Consider the following 21993-nt stretch of genomic DNA (forward strand, 5'->3'; position numbering starts at 1 on the left):
TCCATTTCTTTTCATTTATTTCAAACTGACTGGTGCAGGTTTCAAAGATGAACGGAAAATTCAAAGCAAACACTGAACAAATACTTTCATAATCGGCACCAGTCCTCAATAGACTATAAAACTTAAAAGCATCTCTTCTGGACTGACTCGTACAGCGTTAACAGTTTCCAGACAGAATTTGGGCGTGTGAACTTCGGTTCTGCACTAATTGCATCAATCAAATTACAGTGACGGTTCAGTTTAAATACACAAAACATTCCAGCCCTAGTTTACTGTCAGTACGACAGTGAAGTTAAATTAGGAGATTTGAGAGAAGCTTTTGGACACAAAAACTCAGTCGTTATTTAATTTGCATGTTCTTGCATTTTGCATGTATTCAAAGTAGACTGACTGAGCCTTGTTGGGAGCAGCTGACTCACATTTCCTGAACTGCATGTGTTGTTTATCTTTTAAACTGCACATTAATTGCTTCAGATCAAATTCTTCCATTGCAGGAGTACCATGCGTTTCATAGTTTACTTTCATTACATTGTGATTAGTTTGCTTCCGCGGCTCGGAGGTCCGTTCCCTCTTCGGGGTTCAATCATCAGCCTTGATTTCTCCTGATGTTGACACAGCAGTTACAGTACGGCACAGAGTCCAACAGCCAATCATTTCCAAATGGGCTTCGTTGAACATTTGGCAGCATTTAGGCTTTTATATACAACCTCTACCGCTTCTCCTGTCCTCCAGTACACCCAGTCTAAACATTGAAAAAAAAGCTATTCATTCATTTTACAGGAAGGATGTTCACAGGTACATTTCAGAGCTTTCTTTCTGTAGGTTACCATTAAATTAAAAATGTTTCACTCAAACATTAACAGTATGAAATTGCTTATACCACCTATAGCAGCAGAGGCCACAATGGAGAAAAGAAATCGTCGTTGGGCAGATGTGTTCCTGATTTAAGAAGAGGCGTGTTTGGATATTCATTTAGCTGATGGTTTGGTAGATTTCGGGGGGAAGCAGTGGGAGTACGTGGAGATTCTTTGATGGGTATGATGGTTATTTTGGGATGTGGGATCCTTTTCCCCATCCCGTGTGACTCAGTGATTCCCATGAGAAAGCTGGAAGGAGACGTGGGCGTGACTCAGAAGCTGCAGTGGAAATGACAGGAATGTTATAAAAGTTATATTTTCTCTGATATCTACCTGAACATAAGTAAGAAAAACAAAACAAAACGTCCATGTAGATGCACTTAGTCATCAGGCAGCTATTATTTCTTCAAAAACAAACCCATAACCTCTTTGTTTTGGTCATCACACACAATGGTGTATTCCTCCTGAGCTCCCCAGGTGCAGATCCCATTTCACTAATACACCGGTGTGAACAATGGTCCCGTCTCCTGACAGAGGGAGCCGATATTCTCTCGACACTTTTAAAAAAGAGGCTGCGAGGGCGGAGGTCCTGTTTGAGCTTCTGAGTCACTCTGTGCCCACGTCCACACTGTAGCACCGGGGTTTCCCTTCTGAAGGGAAAATAGCAGAAGGAAGAGATGCATTCTTTTTTCCCTCCTCCACCCTTTCCTGCAAAAAAAAAAAAAAAAAAAGAGAAGAGCCTGTAAGTGAAATTGCTAGTTCTGCTCTGACTCATCGTCATACCTAAAAACTCTGGAAATAGTATGTCGTGATTATAAAACCACATTTCTTCCAGTAAGAGACTGTGAGCTTCACTTCACGCATAATGTGCAGAGAACATACAACAAATTTACCTCGCTTTTGGATAAAAAATGAAATATATATATACAGTATATTCTGTGTATATATATATATATATTATATATAAAATATATAATTCATATCTGGTCTTATATTTGGGTAAAAACATCCCCAAGTAGTGACATAGACACCCCGAGTTGCAGACATTTCTTTTGAACTGAACGGAGTCTGTAAAGTTTTCTGCATCAAGACAACTCAAGTATCAAACATACAGAGTTCACTTTCAGAGGTTTTCCTGTGATTGTTGGGACTTTTTACGACTTGTGCCTAGTTTTGTAGAGAGCCCCGCCCGTCTGGCACGTCAAGCACACCAAAACAAACAGCGAGGACTTTTAATAAGTACCGTTTGTGCATCTGATGATAGATGTCACCGGCAGACACTACTGGATGATGGATTCATGCAAAATAGACACAGCGAGTCAACGGCTGCAAAATGTAAATAGTCAAATTCATAGCAGCGCTAGGATTAACCTAAGAGGACATCTGGACTGATTAAACCTGAGGTTTATTTGAAGTCTTGTCTTTCACACAAAGAAAAGACACATTGTTGAGTGATTATTTTCAGTAGTGTATTCTTGCAGAGCTGAGCCTCGCGGCTCTTAAAGAAAGAGAGATCAGCCTGTGGAGGTTCTGGTACACAGTCCAACATTCATTCACAGCAGCCAGAGTATTTATTGAGCATGTTTGTTTGGAACAGTATAACTTTTTAAGATCTGTGACTTTTCACTCTTATGATTTCTGTTTTTTCTGGCGTTTAATCAACGGTTTTGTGTTTCTCTCCAAAACAGTGAGTTAAATGTTTCTTTTGCCCTCCGAGTAAAAGTTCTGGTTGTTATTTGAGGTTTCTAACGTGACTCATCTCAAGTCTGGAAGAAATCAGCGGGCAAACTGGAAGTTATCCAGCCCTTCAGCCAACATTTCAATCTCCTTCAATACAGAAACATCAAAGGAAAGAAAGTCGATACCAAGAGGAAAAAAAGTCAATTTATTTTTACTTTTATAAATATAACGGTGTTGGTGGAAGCGTTAGATGTAACAATTAGGAAAAACTCTCGAAACTCACTCGAAACTCAAGTTACCTTCATCCAAAGTGACTTAAAATAAGTGCTTCAAACTCCAAAGTATCCAGAGCTAAACCTCATCAGAACTTTTTAAAAGAAATGAAATGGAAGTTTACCATCTCTGACTAGTTGCACCGTCTCCTCCTTCAGATCTCAGACATTCAGGTGAACGGCCAGTCGGACGACATGACGGCCAAGGAGAAGCTGCTGCTCTGGTCCCAGAGGATGGTGGAGGGATACCAGGGCCTGCGCTGCGACAACTTCACCACCGGCTGGAGGGACGGCAAGCTCTTCAACGCCATCATACACAAACACAGGTGAGACGCCGATGCTCAGTAGACGGAGGCTGCCAGGCTTAGGAGTTTGAGTCAAACCTCTTACCTCTTACGTCTGGTCTTTACCAAGTGTTGGACAAAAATGGTACGCTAAAGGGGAAAAGGGCAAGAAAGACAAAACTTTGAATTTAGCATACATGCAATAAACAGACAATGCCATAAGGAGCTAAAATGTGATTAACACTGCCTTAGGATTATCTAAGAAGGGATGCCATGGGAGCTTGTTGCACTGAAGCATTTCTTTTTTTAAAACCACGCAGAAGTATTTTCTGATTAGAAGAGCTTGCCTGGACTTGGGATCTTGTAACACCGTAGGACATGAAATTTCCACTTTCTTCAAAAATCTTCTCTGTGACCTTTCATATTTCACTTGTACAGAGGCAGGAATGCCAAAATCCTATTTGAGTTTTACAGCAGCACACCTGACTTGTCGGGACAAAATGTGGCTCGGCTATTGTAAATCAAACGTCGAGATAAATACCACAGCTCAGTCGTTTCAGTGATTTATTTTCATTCAGATGGCTTCTGACCTGGAATCTCTCTGGTAACTCTGAATAAGCTGCGTCCATTAGAATACCAGTCGTAATTAGGTAGAAATAAGACTGTTTTGAACATACTTAGGTGTAAAAAAAAAGATTTTTGTTTGAAGTTTAAAAAGCTTTTATAGACGATTTAATACTTTTTCCTGCTGTGAAAACCAGCTGACCACCTCAATACAGAAACTACAAAATGTAGAAGCCTACAGCAGGCGATCGTGTTCTACTCAAACCATATATTTTGGGTGGAGCACCACAATGAGCCCTGCAGGAGGGCGTACCACGCAACACAAAAATAACATCAACAACCTGAGTAAGCTTCCTTCGGTTTGAATAGAGAGAGAGTTTTCTTTTCCCGGTGTGGGTGTATCAATCTCATTTGAGAAAAGGATGCCCTGGAGCTATGCTCGCTGCAGCCTCGGCAGGTTGTAGCAAAACACAGGTACGCTGACTGCTCCACCATAGATTCTTTCTTGGAGGAGGAAGAGCAGGACGTGCAGAGATTTAACGGCTGCAGCGAGGAGTCTCGGCGACGATCGGCTGCAACAGAAGTCTGACCAACAACTCACAATAAGAAGAGAATTGGATATAATTAGGAATTACCAGTGGACTTGAGCCAGAATAAAATCAGTGGTATTTTTTTCATAGTTTTTATTTATTTAATTTTTTTTGCTATATAAAAGCAAACATTTTGACCTCACTCACTTGGAAGTGCCGCGAAACTTGACCGTTGCTACAATGATGAAACTAAAGAGGAGGTTTCACTCAAAGAGGCGTCTGAACAGTGCGTCCAGCAGCACAGCGGGCTCAGTCAGTGACCTGGAGGACCGGGTGGTCATGCTGTGTGAGGACATCCCCACCGAGAACTCTTTCGACTCGGGCCGAGGCTCCACCAGCCCCGGTGCTCGCTCCCGGCGAGTCTCCCAGAGCGAGGAGCACGAGTCGGGATCGGAGCCTCACCTCCTCCACCTGAGCAGGGACAGGCTGTCCTACAGACAGGCCTGCTACGTGGAGCAGGAACCGACCCGGGCACACAGAGAATACTACATCCAGAGAGTCGTGCAAGCGTATGCAAAATACTTTTTCCAATGAAGCTTAAATGTGCAGAATTTACTCCACAATCTGTGTCCTGAAAGTTATCTGTGTCTTTGCTGTTTGTAGGCATGAGAGGCACTTTTATCTTTTATGCTCTGAACTTGTGGCGACATGTTAGACTGCAGTTATCTTCCTGTTAAAGTTCACTCAAAGGCAATGTGTCTGTCCTCCTTGTGTATAAACTGATGGGGGAATTTGAAGCATCTCTGGCAGTGAGGACTCATGTTTTTGCTTGCCCTCCCTGGTATCAGGAAACACACACGTGATCAAACCTCCCTGCAGCAACATCAAATATGTCAAATGTCAAATATTTTTTTACCTGGCAGCCTTCAACATGAAATTATGGCTGTCAGGTGAGAAAATGAAAGAGGAATGTTGAAAGGTGATTAATGAGTATCTTTCTCTCTGAGACTTTCAGCCGTCACACATGATGTACGTTTATTAAGTCTTTATTGACATTTATAACAGCGTAACCACCAATTTGCACTCACGGTTCTCTCTGGCTGCTTGCTGTCTGCAGGCCCACTCTGATCGACATGAGCCAAGTGTACCGACAGAGCAACCAGCAGAATCTGGAGCAGGCCTTCAGCGTGGCAGAGAGGGACCTGGGCGTCACCCGACTGCTGGACCCCGAGGGTGAGAGAATCCTGAACGCTTCACTCAGGGAATATCTGAGCTTGTTTGCATTTCTTGTCTTCAGCGTCACACTATTCAAATTCTATTTTTATTTTTTTAAATGCTTTTTTTTTTTACCTCTATCCACAGATGTGGATGTGCCCCATCCAGATGAGAAATCCATCATCACATACGTCTCCTCTATGTACGACGCCATGCCGAGGGTACCAGACGTTCAGGACGGTGTCAAAGCCAATGTGAGTCCCCTGTTCCTCATCATCACATCATCTCTCGGAGCACTATAAAGACATTTTGCAGCAGAGACAAGAAGTAGTATTTTAAACGTGGCCTAAATGATCACCTTACTGATTTATGTAATAGCTGTGGCGTAGTTGTAGCGTAACAGAGCAGTTCACAATGATTGCAACAGTGCAAATCGGAGTTTTATTATTTATCTGTGCAGCTGTCTGCACCCGCTCAGGACTGCAAATTACCATAACATATTTCTATCAGCATCATCACCATGAAACCATAAAGCAGGATTGACATTAGGAGACAAGTAAAGCTTATAATCCCTTTTCAAAGAAAGCATGAGTCTGGTAAAAAGCAGTGTCACGACATCAGCAGCTTTAAAGATGTGTGTAATAGGAGAGCATTGGGAGCTGAGTGGATGCAGCACATGCTATATAACTGCAACGTCCTGGGTTCAAAGCCGTGGGACCGTTGTTGCATGGTACACTCTCCTCTTTCTCCCTCATTTCTACTCCGTCAAATCAACGCAGAAATGCCTCAAAAATGAATAATGACGAATAAAACAATCTGTTGACTTGAACCTCTTTCTGTATCTGTGCTTCAGGAGCTGGAGCTTCGTTGGCAGGAGTATTATGAGCTGGTCACCATGCTGCTGCAGTGGATCAGACACCACATCCTCGTCTTTGAGGAGAGGAAGTTCCCCACCAGCTATGAGGAGATCGAGGTGAGTGGATCTGGGCCTCAAGTCTTAAAGTGTTTCGACTAACAGCAGAATAAGCAATGACGACGATACATTTATTATTCCCTTTTCTAATCTGCAGGTTCTGTGGCGTCAGTTTCTGAAGTATAAGGAAACCGAGCTTCCTGCTAAAGAGGCAGACAAGAACCGCTCCAAACACATCTTCAAGTCTTTTGAGGTGAGTTTCCTCAGCAACGTTTGAGAGAATCGTAACATTTAGCTTCAGTTTAGCTTCAGTTTACTTTTAGTTTTTATTGTTTTAGTGCTGAATTAATCAATCAATTACTCGATTAGTCCTTTGACAGAAAATTCATCTGCAACTGTTCTGATAATTGTTTCATAGTTGCAGTTACTGTTTAGTGACTAGTGACTAGTTACAGCTACTAAAATGTGACACTTTGTTTTGCAAACGGTTGGACAGAACAACACATTTGAATATGTTAACTTGCGTTTTGTGATTTCTTTTTTGGTGACATTTCAACACCATTAATCAAGAAATAATCGGGGGATCACTTAATAATGAAAATGAAGGTTGGCTGCAGCCCTAATGTGCTTCTTATTGTGCAGGGTGCCGTTCAGGCAGGACACGTGAAGGTGCCGCCAGGTTACCATCCCTTTGATGTGGAGAAGGAATGGGGCCGTCTGCACATCGCCATACTGGAGAGAGAGCGTCTCCTCAGGATCGAATTTGAGAGGTGAGTAGACCACGATCTAGACCTCATCACATGCTCTGCTGCCAAAGCAAACTCCACATTTAAAAAAACCAAATATTCAGAAATAAAGATCAGAAATGATTCACCAGCTGGTTACTGTGTGACCATGACGATGACTCATTTCCCAATGATAAAGTCCACTGAGGCAATACAAGGAAACTGAGGTGGCTTTGTGGGATGGGAAGTGAAAATAGTAATTGGGCAAACACATGACAACTGTGCCTTTCGCCATGGCAACAATCTCTCAAAAATAATATAGTCATAAAAAAATCACAAGGTTATCGGGGCGTTGCCTTTGCTTTTGCTGCTTTCACGACTGGAGAAAGTGCTGTGGGGAGTTTTAAAAAACACAAACTCTACTTTAGTGAACACGCAGGGCTCTAAAATGGCTTTCATGCATCAGGGATACGAGTTAAAGTATTTGTTCCGCCAGAAGACAGAGTGAGTTCCTTTCTTTTCACTAGTCTGACTTTACCTTGTCAACAGATAATCCGTTAATCACATCAGACAAAAAGCTAGAAAGTACCACGGAGGCTAATTTGACTGTCAGTTAGTCTACCTTATTTAAAGTGTTTTTTGACCCTTGACCTCCCCCTCTCCCTCTGCAGGCTGGAGCGACTTCAGAGGGTCGTCAGTAAGGTCCAGATGGAGTCGGGGGTGTGTGAGGAGCAGCTCAACCAGGTGGAGACTCTGCTGCAGTCGGTGAGACACAAACATAGGACGCACCAAATCCAGACGGCTTTACCAGGAAGTCATTAGAGCCACATGTAACGTTGTTTGTCTCCGTGCTGCAGGACGTGAGGATGCTGAGCTCAGGGAGACCCGCTCAGCACACAGCAGAGATGGACGCAGACCTGGACAAAGCAGAAGGAATGATCCGCTTCCTCTTCAATGATGTTCAGCTGCTCAAAGACGGACGCCACCTTCAGGCTGAGCAGATGTATCGCAGGTGCAAAAATCAAACTTTGCAACATTTAAAATGACCAGCCTTTGACATGAGGGCTGCAATTAATGAGTATTCCTCATTATCAATTGATCTGCTAATCTCTCTTTTTAACTACTCAATAGAGTGCTGCAGGATTCAGTCCTATCTGGAAATGAGTTTGGTTTTATGCACTTCCAGTTCCCCTTTTCTTTTTTTAATGAGCTTTCGGTTAGAAGCCTGACATAAGGTATAGGCAGAAATACATCATCCCTGCAGCACTCTATTCATTGTTCATTTGATAAAATGTCCCTGTCGTGAAATTTGTAGAACCAATAATCTAGAACCCGAAGATAATAATGATCTTGAAAACTTAAACAATGAACCAATTATAAAGTATTGTAGATTTATTTTCGATTAATCAATGAATGAATTGACATTCTGTGTTGCTATTCTGGCTCTAGAGTGTATCGTCTCCATGAGAGGCTGGTGAACCTCCGCAGCGAGTACAACCTGCGCCTCAAGTCCGGTGTGACCACCACACAGATCCCCATGACTCAGATCCACACCGCCCAGGTCACCACCCTGCAGCAGGCCCCCATGAGGGTGCGGCATGAGCTGGATGAGGTCACCATGCGTTACATCCGGGATCTGCTGGGCTGGGTGGAGGAGAACCAACGGCGGGTGGATGACGGCGAGTGGGGCACCGACCTGCCCACCGTCGAGTCCCAGCTGGGCAGCCACCGTGGCCTGCACCAGTCTGTGGAGGAGTTCCGCTCCAAGATCGAGAGGGCAAAGGCGGATGAGGTACAGACTTCTGAGCTGACATGAGCAGAGATATATTTGGGAAAATTGGGTTATTGGGTGTAGCATAGTAGCCGCAGTAGATCAAGCTGGTAGCATTGATGATGATGACATTCATAGATATTTTAAGAATTTAAGTAAAAAAGGAAGGGCAGTTGTAAATTCTTGCACTTGCCTGTTTTATTTTTTTTGTTTCCTTAACTGTCTTTCTTTAGTGGTTTGGATAATATACAGTCATTTTGCTGCCATTGTGAAGAAGACTCTAATATTCAATATTAGAACAATCAGAATCGTCAGAATCAACTAAAGTATTTTTCTTTCTAATTGTTTCCCATTTATATCTTGACTGACCTGTTTGGAATGTTTCTTATTGCCTCTTCCTGCTCCAGAGTCAGATCTCACCGGCCAGTAAAGCTGCCTATCGCGAGTATCTGGTGAAACTGGAGCTGCAGTACAGCAAGCTCCTGGTAAGCTACGACAAATACATGAAAAAAGATCCTGAGTAAAGAGATTCATTTCTTTAACTTAAGCAAGTTATGTGTGCATGTTATAAAGCTGATCTCATGGAGGTTCAGTAAAGTCAAAACAGCATGAAACTTTACCATGATGTCACTTTTTAGCGGCTCTGTTCCCATCCAGTTTCTTCAGAATCAGTCCCTCAACAGGCACCATAATGTTTTTGTCATACGCTCACTTGCAGAACGCCTCTAAGGCCCGTCTGCAGTACCTGGACCAGCTCCACGCCTTCGTCATCGCAGCCACCAAAGAGCTGATGTGGCTGAACGACAAAGAGGAGGAGGAGGTCAACTACGACTGGAGCGAACGAAACACCATCATGACGGCCAAGAAAGACAACTACTCGGTAGAGTGACGATGCAACGCAGTGTTCTGATCAAGTTTACCGGCAGTGCTTTTATCGTGACGATGATGAATGTGATGTGATTCGGTTCCGAGCAGGGTTTGATGAGAGATCTGGAGCTCAGGGAGAGGAAGATGAACGAAGTCCAGGCCACAGGAGACAAGCTGCTGAGGGACGGTCACCCTGCCAGGAAGACTGTAGAGGTACGATGATTCAGGACGGAGAAGGACTCACTTGACTACTCAACACCATGTCAAATTGTAGACGTTTTAATTAAAGCCTTTGACTATATTAGTTTTAAATCAGATGTTTACCCTCCTCATCAAAACACCTGTTCTCCACCACTACCCTCCCTGCTCAGGCCTTCACTGCAGCTCTGCAGACTCAGTGGAGTTGGATCCTCCAGCTGTGCTGCTGCGTCGAAACCCACCTGAAAGAAAACACCGCCTACTACCAGGTATGTTTACTAACTTACACAAGACCCCAAGATCACAAGACCCCAGTTCAAGGGACGGTTCACCCCCAACATCAAAAATACATATTTATCCTCTGACCTGTAGTGCTGTTTATCAATCCAGACAGTTTTGGTGTGAGTGGTGGAGATGTCTGCCTTCTTTCCAGCATAATGGAACAAGATGGCACTGGGCTTGTGGTGCTCAAAGCACCAAAACAAAGACAAAACTCAACAGCAATGGGGGTTTTTTCCCAGAAATCCTAAACCCGTTTTCTCAAGATTATCCACTGACCTTCCTCATGTCGGAACTTTTTTCTTTCTACGGAACTACATCTCCACGCAAGCGCGAGATGTAAACATTAATGGTGTCCTGAGCTATAACGTTAGCTATTTAGCGCTATCGAGGTTAGATTGATTCTTCATTCTGCGCGTTGATACTGTTGGAGCGTGTAGTTTAGTAGAAAGAAGATAGTTCCGACATGAAACGGCTCACAACAAGGTCTTTGAATTATCTTCAGTAACTGGGTCATAATTTCTGGATAGAGACGTCACTGTTGACTTTTTAAAATGCATTTGTTTTGGTGCTTTGAGCGCCTCAAGCCGACTAGTCACATTATACTGGAGAGAAGACATCGGCTGGTATCTTCAATACTCTACACTAAACACGAACATCTAGATTGATAAATAGCACTTGTGGTGGAAAAATATGTGTCGTTCATTTTTCAACTGTCCCTTCGATGTTTATCTATAAAGAGTTAACTTAATGAAAGCACGATTAGTATTCTTCATTGCTCTCTTGTCCATCAGTACGCGTGTCGCCCTTTAGTTTGACCACCTGTTGCTGCCTGGGTATTTAGGGCGAGTTCTCAACGCTGCAGCTTAACTTCTTCCACTTTCGTCCTCGTCTAGTTTTTCTCTGACGTGAAGGAGGCTGAGGACAAGCTCAAAAAGATGCAGGACGCAATGAAGAGGAGGTACACCTGCGACCGCTCCGTCACAGTCACGCGGCTGGAAGATCTACTGCAGGACGCAGCTGTGGGTTCCTTCACCATCATGTTGTTTCCTTACCAAACACATCAAGACACCGTTATCGTACCTTAGCTCTGTAGTGAAAAGAGAATGCTTAACCATAATAATTGTGCATGGGACACCATAAAACATCAATTTATTAAATCTTCACAGGATGAAAAAGAGCAACTGACTGAATTCAAAACTCACCTGGAAGGCCTGAAGCGAAGGGCCAAGACCATCATCCAGCTAAAACCACGAAACCCCGCGACCGCAATAAAGGGCAAACAGCCCGTCCAGGCCGTCTGCGACTTCAAACAGATGGAGGTAGGCCTCTCAACTGCATGGAGTTATTATTTTTAACTAATTCATTCTCTTTCATATTTTGGGATATAACCAGAATTGATTACATTATTTAATATTGAATATGAGAATATGAATGAGTTCAAAAGCTGCGTCCAGCTTTCAGTTCACTTTCATGAAGTGAAGTCATTTACTTGGTAAACACCAGTAAATTTAAAGGAATATCAAGTAGCAGATTGAGTCAGTCTTTATTTACCTTCTTCCAGATCACAGTCCACAGAGGGGACGAGTGCGCTCTGTTGAACAACTCGCAGCCTTTCAAGTGGAGGGTGCTGAACGACAAAGGCAGCGAGGCGTCTGTGCCGTCCATCTGCTTCCTGGTTCCACCCACTAATAAGGACGCTGTGAACAGCGTTGCCGGGTGAGATGAGAGTCGCCGTCTGAGATTACTTCAACTCTAAATTCACATGCACACAGTGTGGCGTTAAGTGCTGATCTCCATTAACCCTCCTCAGACTGGACGGAAACCTCCAGCGGCTGCAGACGATGTGGCAGACGATGTTTGTGGACATGAAGAGCATGCTGTCCTGGCAGTACCTGATGAGAGACATCAACATCATCAAGACCTGGAACATCACCATGGTAATAACACCGGGCATACCGTATTAGAGAAAAAACGAATGCACTACCAGTGCCTTTAAGTTGTTAGAAAATCCATGAAGCACAGTGACAATGAATGGAACTTGTTACCAAAGACGGGAGGGAGAAATCTATTAACTTTAATATATTCAGCATCTACGTTGTCATTAAACGTTGTCTGCTAGTCATGATATTGTTTGAGCCAGTATACCTGCTGCTCTTATATCTGCTGCAATTAACATTAATATGTGGAAACGGATGAGTTCCCCCTCAGTTACTCTGAAGCCCAGAGAGGTAAGTGAGAAAGTACAATTCTGGTGATCCATGTCTGATCTCAATTGTTTTCTCTCCTGTGTTTATGACTTAAGAAATGGTGAAAAAAAACTTTAGAATTTTTGATCATTTTGGCCACAAGAGGCAGAAGTGCACCACTGCCAAATGTTCTAAAAGCATTCATGTGTTCTTCACGGTGAGTTTTAATGTACACAACTTGCTAACACACAATATGTGTACCTTGTGTTTAGAGTGCATGGAGAGATTGAAACTCTCTGGAAGAAAACATGAATGCCCAAAACTTCCCCTAAATCCTACACAATGTTCCTTCAAGTCACAAACGGAAGAGAGAAAACTATTTATATAAGACTTAGATCAGCAGGGTTTTTTCTGTCTCTCTTTCCTCTCAGGGCTTCAGTAAACTTAAATTCAGATGAAGGGGCCAGGGTTATTGTTTCACCTCATTTAAACAAGTATTCATCATATCTAGTTTCATACTTACCATGCAAACACAAATCTGACTTCAAATAAACTTGGTTTATCTGGTTTAGCCTCTCTCTTCTACTTGTTATACTGCCGATCATTTAACCCCCCCCCCCCCTTATCTGCACCCTTGCAGTTTAAGACCCTGAGGGTGGAGGAGTACCGTCTATCACTGAGGAACCTGGAGCTGCACTACCAGGACTTCCTGAGAGACAGCCAGGACTCCCAGATGTTCGGGGCGGAGGACCGCATGCAGGTCGAGTCCAACTACAACAGAGCCAACCAGCACTACAACACAATGGTCAGCTCTGCAGAGCAAGGTGTGTACTGTTCAGTATTTCATGGACCACCGGTTCTTCTGTCACCCCAACATGGTCGTTCAATGGTTATGAGACACACTTATTCAGTTTTTAGTGGGTTTCTCATCGAATCATTTCTCAGACATTTGTGTTGAAATTCAGCCATGGTCATTTGAGTGTAAGTTGACTGTTGGATTCACATTACAGGCTATGTGCCACCCAGAGCAGGTAAGGTGCCTCAGTTACAGTGTGCAGCAGCAGCTTCTGATTGGCTGAACAGGAGTGTGTGTGTTTGTGTGTGTCATGTTTCATCCCATCCTTTAACTCAATCAGCTTCATGTTCCTCACTTGTGCCTCTCCTAACTTCACTCATCGTTGCATTCTTGTCTCTGCATGGGTTTAACAGCAGCTGATTTTCAATCTTTAGCACTGAATGATTAAATCAGTTAACTGATCAATTAACCACTATGACGAATAATCAACGTGAAACCAATCAAGCATGAAGAAGTACATTTACTGTGCACAATGTGGCATTAATACTTTCGCAAATCATAGACAATAATTACACTAAAGACCCTGTAGTTTTGTAATGTAATACACACAATCACACTTGGAGTAACAACGAGCTTATTTTATCCTGAGTTCAATACTTTTTTTAATCCAACCAGGAGAGCAAGACGAGTCTGTGTGTAAGACGTACCTGATGAAGATCAAAGACATCCGTCTGAGGCTGGAGGGTTGTGAGAACCGAACAATGACGCGTCTCCGCCAGCCTGTGGACCGGGAGCCGCTCAAAGCCTGCGCCTTGAAGACTGCAGAGCAAATGGTACTAACGGACATCAGTGCAAACAAACTGAGATTTACAACATCAACACAAAGTCAGGAAGGAAAGCTAGTAACCTAAATGAAACTGTGTTCCTGGAGAGCTCAGCAGTGTGTCATCAACTTAGTGATGATGGGTTTAAAAACTCATCAGGTATCCTGTTACATACTGTTGGATTTTACTGCCAAAATAATGGCAACATATTTATATTATTGGCTATAATATTAGTTCTCTAACCCACCTCCATTTTTTCAATGACAGAAAGTCCAGTCTGAGTTGGAGGGCTTAAAGAAAGACTTGAACTCCATCAGTGAGAAGACCGAGGAGGTCCTGGTGTCTCCTCAGCAGACCAGCTCGGCCCCGATGCTGCGCTCCGAACTGGACGTCACGCTGAGGAAGATGGACCACGTCTACGGCCTCTCCTCCGTCTACCTGGACAAGTGAGGCTTTTGTGACTCTCTGAGCGCTTCGCGGTGCATTTCCAGCTGGTATTGTGCTTTTTTTAAAAATATAAGTGCAAACCTCTTTGATTTCAGGCTGAAGACCATTGACGTCGTGATCAGAAACACTAAAGACGCAGAAGACACACTGAAGACTTATGAGACTCGTCTGCGTGATGTTAGCAAAGTGCCAGCCAAAGACAAGGAGGTGGAGGACCAGCGCAGTGAGCTGAAGGTATTTCCTCTTCTTTGAAAGATCAATGTACATATTTTGTTTTATACTATGATTGAACTCTAAGTTATACGAGGATTGTTCCCAAACTGGACTGCATAGGTGATGAGTTTGTTCTTTTCGTCTGACAGGCGATGCAAGCTGAAGCAGAGGGCGACCAGGTTGTTTTCGACCGCCTGCAGGACGAGTTGAAGAAGGCGACGGTTGTCAACGACAAGATGACGAGGATCCACAGCGAGCGCGACGCTGAACTGGAGCATTACCGTCAGCTGGTCAACGGCCTGCTGGATCGCTGGCAGGCCGTGTTCGCTCAGATGGACCTGAGGAAGCGGGAGCTCGACCTCCTCGGGCGCCACATGAACTCCTACAACGGAAGCTACGAGTGGCTCATCCACTGGCTCGGAGAAGCGAGGCAGAGGCAGGAGAAAATTCAAGCTGTGCCCATCGGTGACAGCAAGGCTCTCAAGGAGCAACTGGCGGAGGAGAAGGTATTGTATAAGAAAGGAATGAGTTGTGAGGGGACTTTAGGTCATTATGCCCTCTGGTGGTCACAGTGATAGCACAGATTCAGTTACAGTGCACGTCACTGATTTTAACAACTTACTGGCTGTTGTAGTAGATGTGGCTTTGTGTTGATCATTATGAAATATACAATGAAAATGTAAAAAAGTCATTTTTAATAGGGAAACATTGTCTGTTTTTTTTTAAATGTTTTTATTTTTACTGACAGAAACTCCTGGAAGAGATTGAGAAAAACAAAGAAAAGGTTGAAAATTGCCAGAAAAATGCAAAGGCTTACATTGATTCAGTCAAGGTATGTGCCAATACTTTAAACTTTACTATTTTTTATTTTTCTGGCTGGGTTTAAGATTATTTTCTTCTTTTTTTAGGATTACGAGCTCCAGCTTTTGACTTACAAAGCCCTCCAGGAGCCCATAGCATCTCCTTTAAAGAAACCCAAAATGGAGTGTGCATCTGATGATATCATTCAAGAGGTAAGTTTATCAGAAGAGCAAAGATGTGCTTACAGCCAGTTGGTATGAATCTCTGCTATAAAAATGCCTTTAAAGGGAGAGTTCAGATGTTTTGAAGTGAGGTTGCCTGAGGTACTTATCCATAAAACAGAAAAAATATTTTCACCGCTTTAACTTGCCGACAGACAGACAGACCTTTCAGACGTGGAACTGAAGCCGTAATATCCATCTATGCTCTCTTCAAAGCCACCAGACTCCTGTGACGAAAACCCTCATTTTCCCTCACAGAACACAGGAGTTGCTGGTCTACCGCTGCCTCGATTTAATAGTTTGGTATTTTTAAAAGGTTGGTTCGGATTCACCAAAGTCGCACAATGACACAAACTAACTAACCAGTCGAGGTCGAGGTAGACCAGCAACTCGCGTGTTTTACGAGGTGGAGTGATTGTTGCTGGGAGGCTGTGGCTCAGCGGGTAGAACGGCGTGTCCATGAATCACAAGGCTGGCGGTTCTCTGGCTCCTACTGCCCGCATGGTGTCTATGAGTAAGACACTGCACCCAGACAAATGTAATAAAGTTTTAAGTTTTAAAGCAATGGAGTCTTGTGGCTTTTGAGGAGAGCACAGATAAAGGCTTCAGCTCTCCGTTGGAAAGGGCTGTCTGACATCAAGGTAAAGCTGAAGAAATGTTCTAGATATACAGTCTACACTTTTTCCCCCATAGGGCTCTAAAATACGTTTTTCAAACTATCCCTGTAACGCTTACACATGATCCTGGGGACCAAGTATATACTGTAAAGAGTGCGCGAAATTGATAAATAAATACACTGCATTTCTTTCAGTACGTTACTCTGAGAACCCGCTACAGTGAGCTGATGACCCTCACCAGCCAGTACATTAAGTTCATGACAGAGACGCAGCGCCGCCTGGAGGATGACGAGGTAATCACACACAGACTCTGGAGACACGCGGGAGCAGGTTTCTGTCAAAAACCAAAAGTTCTACTAACGTAAACAATGCCACCCTTTTCCTGTTAACCAATTTGATGTATGGGAAATCATTTTGTCATTAACTCCTCCCTAAAATGTTGGCACTCAAAACTTGAACATGATTACTCATCGTGTAGAATGACAGGAGAGCGTTCAGTGGTGAAGCAAACGGTTTCATCCTGGTGTTTCAGCGCATCACATCCCCACTACAGTATATGTCTCTCATTCCCCTACACTGTGTATTTAGTCAGATCATGTCACATAGGCAGAACATATGACTCTGATTTGGCTGCAGCCATCTGCCCTGATCTCACTTACGTTTTGCAACTGCTTGATTTAGTATCCGCTTCTTTATTTCCTCTTGAAATCACCCACACTTGTGATTTGAAGGCTTCAATTTGGCTGCCTGCCTTCTCAGATGTATCATTTTTCAATCTACTTTACCTTTTACTTTCTCCCCCCCCCCACCCTTTTCTAACTTTCTATTGTGTTTGATCCTTTTGACCTGCTCGCCAGTGCTTTGTCATGATGAATATTAATCTCACGCTTAAGAGATGAATTAACCCCAAAGCACCAGGTATTTAAAAGAAGGAACTAAAAACCTCACAGTTCATGTCATTCATCCGTGTCAGACCCTTGTCTGTACTAAAGGGAAGGTTCAGGATTTTTTTGGAGACCTTTCGTTATTGAGTTAAGAAGTCTCAATTTGAAATCAATTGGCATCAGATTTCGCTTTGCGACATGTCAACCTTTAATGAAATTCACTAGATTTATGTATTTCTACTATTTTAATATAATAACTGTCATAAAAGCACTTTTTAAAGGACTTATTAGTAGTTGTATCAATACCGTTTAGGGCTGCAACTAATTATTTTCATTATTTATTGATTTTTTAATTGATTTCTTTTAGTGTATGAAATAAAAAATAGTGAAAACGTGCCCATCGCAACTTTCCAGCTTTGAGTCAAAAGTAAGATCTTTAAATGATATACAACAAAGAAAGGCAACACATCCTCTATTTTCTTGCCCCCCGATTATCAAAGTAGTTGGCAATTATTTTTCTGTCAGTTGCAGCTGTAAAGCTTTTTTTTTTTTTACTACCAAATATACCAGAAATAACTGTTCTAACCCAGAGCTGAACTAGAGATACATATGACAGGTTTCTAAAGTGTTGGACCTTCCTTTTTAGAATGTCAATCACCTGTACAATTACACAATGCATCGCTCATGTTACTAAAGAGTAGAAGTCGTCTCTTGATGTTTGTTGTCAGAGTTTACTATGTCTCGTCACTTCCATTTGAATCATGCTGTGTTTGCTGCATCATTCTGCTGTTCTTCTTATTGGGGGTATTCTGACTTGCTGTCCTTGCTATCTTTTGTTGCATGCTGCTAATTATTTATTACTCCTTGCCTCTGTCCTCTCAATGAGTCTACACATTTTACAGAAAGCTGCTCTGTATGAATGTAAAGATGGAGGAGTCTAACCCTAAATATCAAATGGTGACTTAATAACACAACAACGTTCCTCTAGAAACCCAAACATGAAATATTCCAAAGCAGCAACATCACACTACATACATCATTGTATTTACAACAAACCCATAAAATATAACCAGGCTGCATCACAGATTATACAAAACATTGATCAATTTAAATACCTCAAGTGCATGAGAGCAAAGTGTAGTGACGTGCTGTGATGTTGTGAAGTAAAGTCATTCTGTGTGCCACATATTAAATTAACTTGACAAGCATTTCCCTATACTGTATTTTCTCTCTAATTAAAAAGAACTGTATCTGTTAATTAAGATAATTAACTGTAACATATTCTCATGTATTTACATTTTCATGTACCTACATGTTTTATTTTGTAGTCTAACACCTCTAACATTTTCTCAATTCCCTTTGCTCCTTCTTTGCTTCTACTAATACAGAAAGCTTCAGAGAAACTGAAAGAAGAGGAGAGGAGAAGGATGGCAGAGATACAAGCCGAGTTAGATAAACAGAAACAGTTGGCGGAGGCTCATGCTAAATCAGTAGCCAAAGCGGAACAAGAAGCCCAGGAGCTGAAGCTGAAGATGAAAGAAGAAGCCAGCAAGAGGCAAGATGTCGCGGTGGATGCTGAGAAACAGAAGCAAAACATACAGCATGAGCTGCATCATCTGAAGAGTCTGTCCGAGCAGGAGATCAAGTCCAAGAGTCACCAGCTGGAGGAGGCGCTAGTCAGTCATACCAAAATTGAGGAGGAGATCCACATAATTAGACTGCAGTTGGAGACAACCATAAGACAGAAAGGCACAGCCGAGGCCGAGTTACAGCAGCTCAGAGACAAGGCTGCCGATGCCGAGAAGCTCAGGAAAGCTGCTCAGGAAGAAGCAGAGAGGCTTCGCAAGCAAGTGACTGAAGAGACTCAGAAGAAGAAGAATGCAGAAGATGAGCTGAAACGGAAATCTGAGGCAGAAAAAGAGGCTGCCAAGCAAAAGCAGAAGGCACTGGATGACCTGCAGAAATTCAAAATGCAAGCAGAGGAGGCAGAGAGGCGCATGAAACAGGCTGAGGAGGAGAAGCTGAGGCAGATCAAAGTAGTAGAGCAGGTGGCACAAAAGAGTGCCGCCACACAGCTGCAATCCCATTCCATGTCGTTCAGTGAGAAGACAACAAAACTGGAGGCATCCCTTAAGAAAGAGCAGGGCACCGTTCTTCAGTTGCAGGAGGAAGCTGAAAGGCTCAGGAAGCAACAAGAGGAAGCTAACAAAGCTAGGGAGCAAGCAGAGAAAGAGCTTGAAACATGGAGACAAAAAGCCAATGAGGCGCTCCGCTTGAGGCTACAAGCTGAAGAGGAAGCTCAAAAGAAGAGTCAGACTCAAGAGGATGCAGAGAGGCAAAAGGTAGAGGCTGAGCGTGATGCCAAGAAAAGGGCTAAAGCTGAAGATGCTGCTCTTAAACAGAAGGAGAATGCAGAGAAAGAGTTGGAAAAGCAGAGGAAATTTGCAGAACAAGTAGCCCAGCAAAAGCTGTCTGCTGAACAGGAATGCATACGACTGAAGGCCGACTTTGACCACGCTGAACAACAGAGGGGCCTGTTGGATAATGAGCTCAAGCGTCTGAAGAATGAGGTGACTGCTACCGAAATCCAGAGGAAGCAACTGGAAGATGAGCTGGCCAAAGTCAGAAGTGAAATGGATGCTCTTCTGCAGATGAAGCTTCAAACTGAGAAGCAGACGATGTCGAACACAGAAAAGAGCAAGCAGCTTCTTGAGTCTGAAGCGTTGAAAATGAAACAACTTGCTGATGAAGCGACTAGACTGAGATCAGTTGCCGAAGAGGCAAAGAAGCAGAGGCAGACCGCGGAGGATGAGGCAGCGCGGCAGAGAGCTGAGGCAGAGAAAATACTTAAAGAAAAACTGGCCGCCATCAACGAGGCAACTCGTCTGAAGACTGAAGCCGAGATTGCCCTGAAAGCCAAAGAAGCAGAAAACGAAAGACTGAAAAGAAAAGCGGAGGACGAAGCTTATCAGAGAAAGCTGCTGGAGGATCAAGCTGCTCAGCATAAACAAGACATACAAGAGAAAATCACACACCTGAAGAGCTCGTCTGATTCTGAGTTGGTGAGACAAAAAACAATCGTGGAGGAAACTCTGAGACAAAAGAAGGTCGTTGAAGAGGAAATTCACATAATTAAAATCAATTTTGAGAAAGCTTCAAAGGGAAAGTCGGCTTTAGAGGTGGATTTAAAGAAGTTGAAGGGTATTGCTGAGGAAGCCCAGAAGAGCAAACTCAAAGCTGAGGCAGAGGCTGAGAAACTGAAAAAGCTTGCAGCTGAAGAAGAGAAGAAAAGGAAAGAATCTGAGGAGAAGGTGAAGAGGATTACTGCAGCAGAGGAAGAGGCAGCTCGACAATGCAAAGTCGCTCAGGAGGAAGTGGAACGTCTCAAAAAGAAAGCTGCTGAAGCAAATAAACAGAAAGACAAGGCGGAGAAAGATGCAGAGAAGCAGGTTATTCTGGCCAAAGAGGCAGCACAGAAATGCAGTTCAGCAGAGCAGAAAGCCCAAGATGTTCTCAGCAAGAATAAAGAAGACGGCCTCGCTCAGCAAAAGCTGAAAGATGAGTTTGAAAATGCGAAGAAGCTTGCACTAGCAGCGGAGAAGGCCAAAGAGAAAGCAGAGAAAGAGGCTGCCCTGCTCCGACAAAAAGCTGCAGAAGCTGAAAAGCAGAAAAAAACTGCAGAGGATGAAGCCGCAAAACAAGCCAAGGCTCAAAAAGACGCGGAGAGACTCCGGAAAGAAGCAGAGGAGGAGGCCTCCAAGCGAGCGGCAGCTGAGGCGGCAGCACTGAAGCAGAAGAAGCAGGCTGATGAAGAGATGGCCAAGCACAAGAAACAAGCCGAACAAGCACTCAAGCAGAAGTCCCAGGTTGAGAAGGAACTTACAATGGTCAAACTGCGGCTGGACGAGACTAATAAGCAGAAAGCTGTGTTGGATGAGGAGCTTCAGCGAGTTAAAGGTGAAGTAAATGATGCCGTCAAGCAAAAGGCACAGGTGGAGGAGGAACTGTCCAAAGTTAAGATCCAGATGGACGAGCTCCTGAAACTTAAGCTTAAGATTGAGGGAGAAAACCGCCGCCTCATGCAGAAAGACAAAGATAATACACAGAAAGTACTCGCGGAGGAAGCAGGGAAAATGAAGAGCCTGGCGGAGGATGCTGCCAGACTCACTGTGGAAGCTGAGGAAGCAGCCAGGCACAGACAGACCACTGAGTCTGACTTGGCGGAACAGAGGGCACTTGCAGAGAAAATGCTAAAGGAGAAGATGCAGGCCATCCAAGAGGCTACCAAACTTAAAGCCGAGGCAGAGGAGCTCCAGAAACAGAAGAACCAGGCACAGGAAAAAGCTAAAAAACTACAAGAGGACAAACAGCAGATCCAGCAGCGCCTTGATAAGGAGACAGGGGACTTCCAAAAATCATTAGAGGCTGAGCGAAAGAGGCAGCTTGAAGTTTCAGCTGAGGCGGAGAAACTGAAATTGATGGTGAAAGAGCTCAGTGATGCTCAGTCAAAAGCTGAAAAGGAGGCTAAGAAATTCAAAAAACAAGCAGATGAAGCAAAGGAGCGTCTCCAGGAGACAGAAAAGCAAACTACAGTAACTGTCGTGCAGAAGTTGGAGACACAGAGGCTGCAGAGCACCAGAGAGGCTGGTGACTTGAAGGAAGCCATTGCTGGCCTTGAAAATGAGAAGGAGAAACTGAAGAAGGAGGCGGAGGAACTTCAGAAGAAATCTAAAGAGGTATTTTGACATAGATTAACACTGTAAAATCAATTTACACAACCTTTCCAATTAACACAGTCAACACTCTAACTACAGTATTTGTGGGATAACATGTAGCATTTCATGTA

General features: G+C 43.5%; 1 protein-coding gene across 11 annotated transcripts in view; it reads left to right on the plus strand.

Annotated features, from left to right (window-relative positions):
• pleca (plectin a) overlaps positions 1-21993 on the plus strand; it is a gene marked incomplete at its 5' end in the record, with an annotated part of 80256 nt that overhangs the window by 49970 nt on the left and 8293 nt on the right. For 10 of the 11 annotated variants that reach the window (XM_079175928.1, XM_079175929.1, XM_079175931.1 and 7 more), the window contains 27 exons: positions 2969-3135; positions 5305-5420; positions 5550-5656; positions 6256-6375; positions 6473-6568; positions 6958-7085; positions 7712-7805; positions 7898-8052; positions 8490-8832; positions 9219-9296; positions 9530-9691; positions 9787-9891; positions 10050-10145; positions 11052-11177; positions 11325-11477; positions 11720-11874; positions 11969-12095; positions 12985-13168; positions 13355-13375; positions 13816-13973; positions 14232-14410; positions 14507-14645; positions 14774-15130; positions 15373-15456; positions 15533-15637; positions 16458-16556; positions 18536-21883. In XM_079175928.1, the coding sequence (XP_079032054.1) occupies positions 2969-3135; positions 5305-5420; positions 5550-5656; positions 6256-6375; positions 6473-6568; positions 6958-7085; positions 7712-7805; positions 7898-8052; positions 8490-8832; positions 9219-9296; positions 9530-9691; positions 9787-9891; positions 10050-10145; positions 11052-11177; positions 11325-11477; positions 11720-11874; positions 11969-12095; positions 12985-13168; positions 13355-13375; positions 13816-13973; positions 14232-14410; positions 14507-14645; positions 14774-15130; positions 15373-15456; positions 15533-15637; positions 16458-16556; positions 18536-21883 (7002 nt within the window). Of the gene's footprint in view, positions 1-2968; positions 3136-4239; positions 4757-5304; positions 5421-5549; positions 5657-6255; positions 6376-6472; positions 6569-6957; positions 7086-7711; positions 7806-7897; positions 8053-8489; positions 8833-9218; positions 9297-9529; positions 9692-9786; positions 9892-10049; positions 10146-11051; positions 11178-11324; positions 11478-11719; positions 11875-11968; positions 12096-12984; positions 13169-13354; positions 13376-13815; positions 13974-14231; positions 14411-14506; positions 14646-14773; positions 15131-15372; positions 15457-15532; positions 15638-16457; positions 16557-18535; positions 21884-21993 lie in introns of those variants that run through there. The other variant, XM_079175925.1, reaches the window with a different exon arrangement.

Source organism: Pholis gunnellus (genome assembly GCF_910591455.1).
Source record: "Pholis gunnellus genome assembly, chromosome: 16".
NCBI lineage: Eukaryota > Metazoa > Chordata > Actinopteri > Perciformes > Pholidae > Pholis > Pholis gunnellus.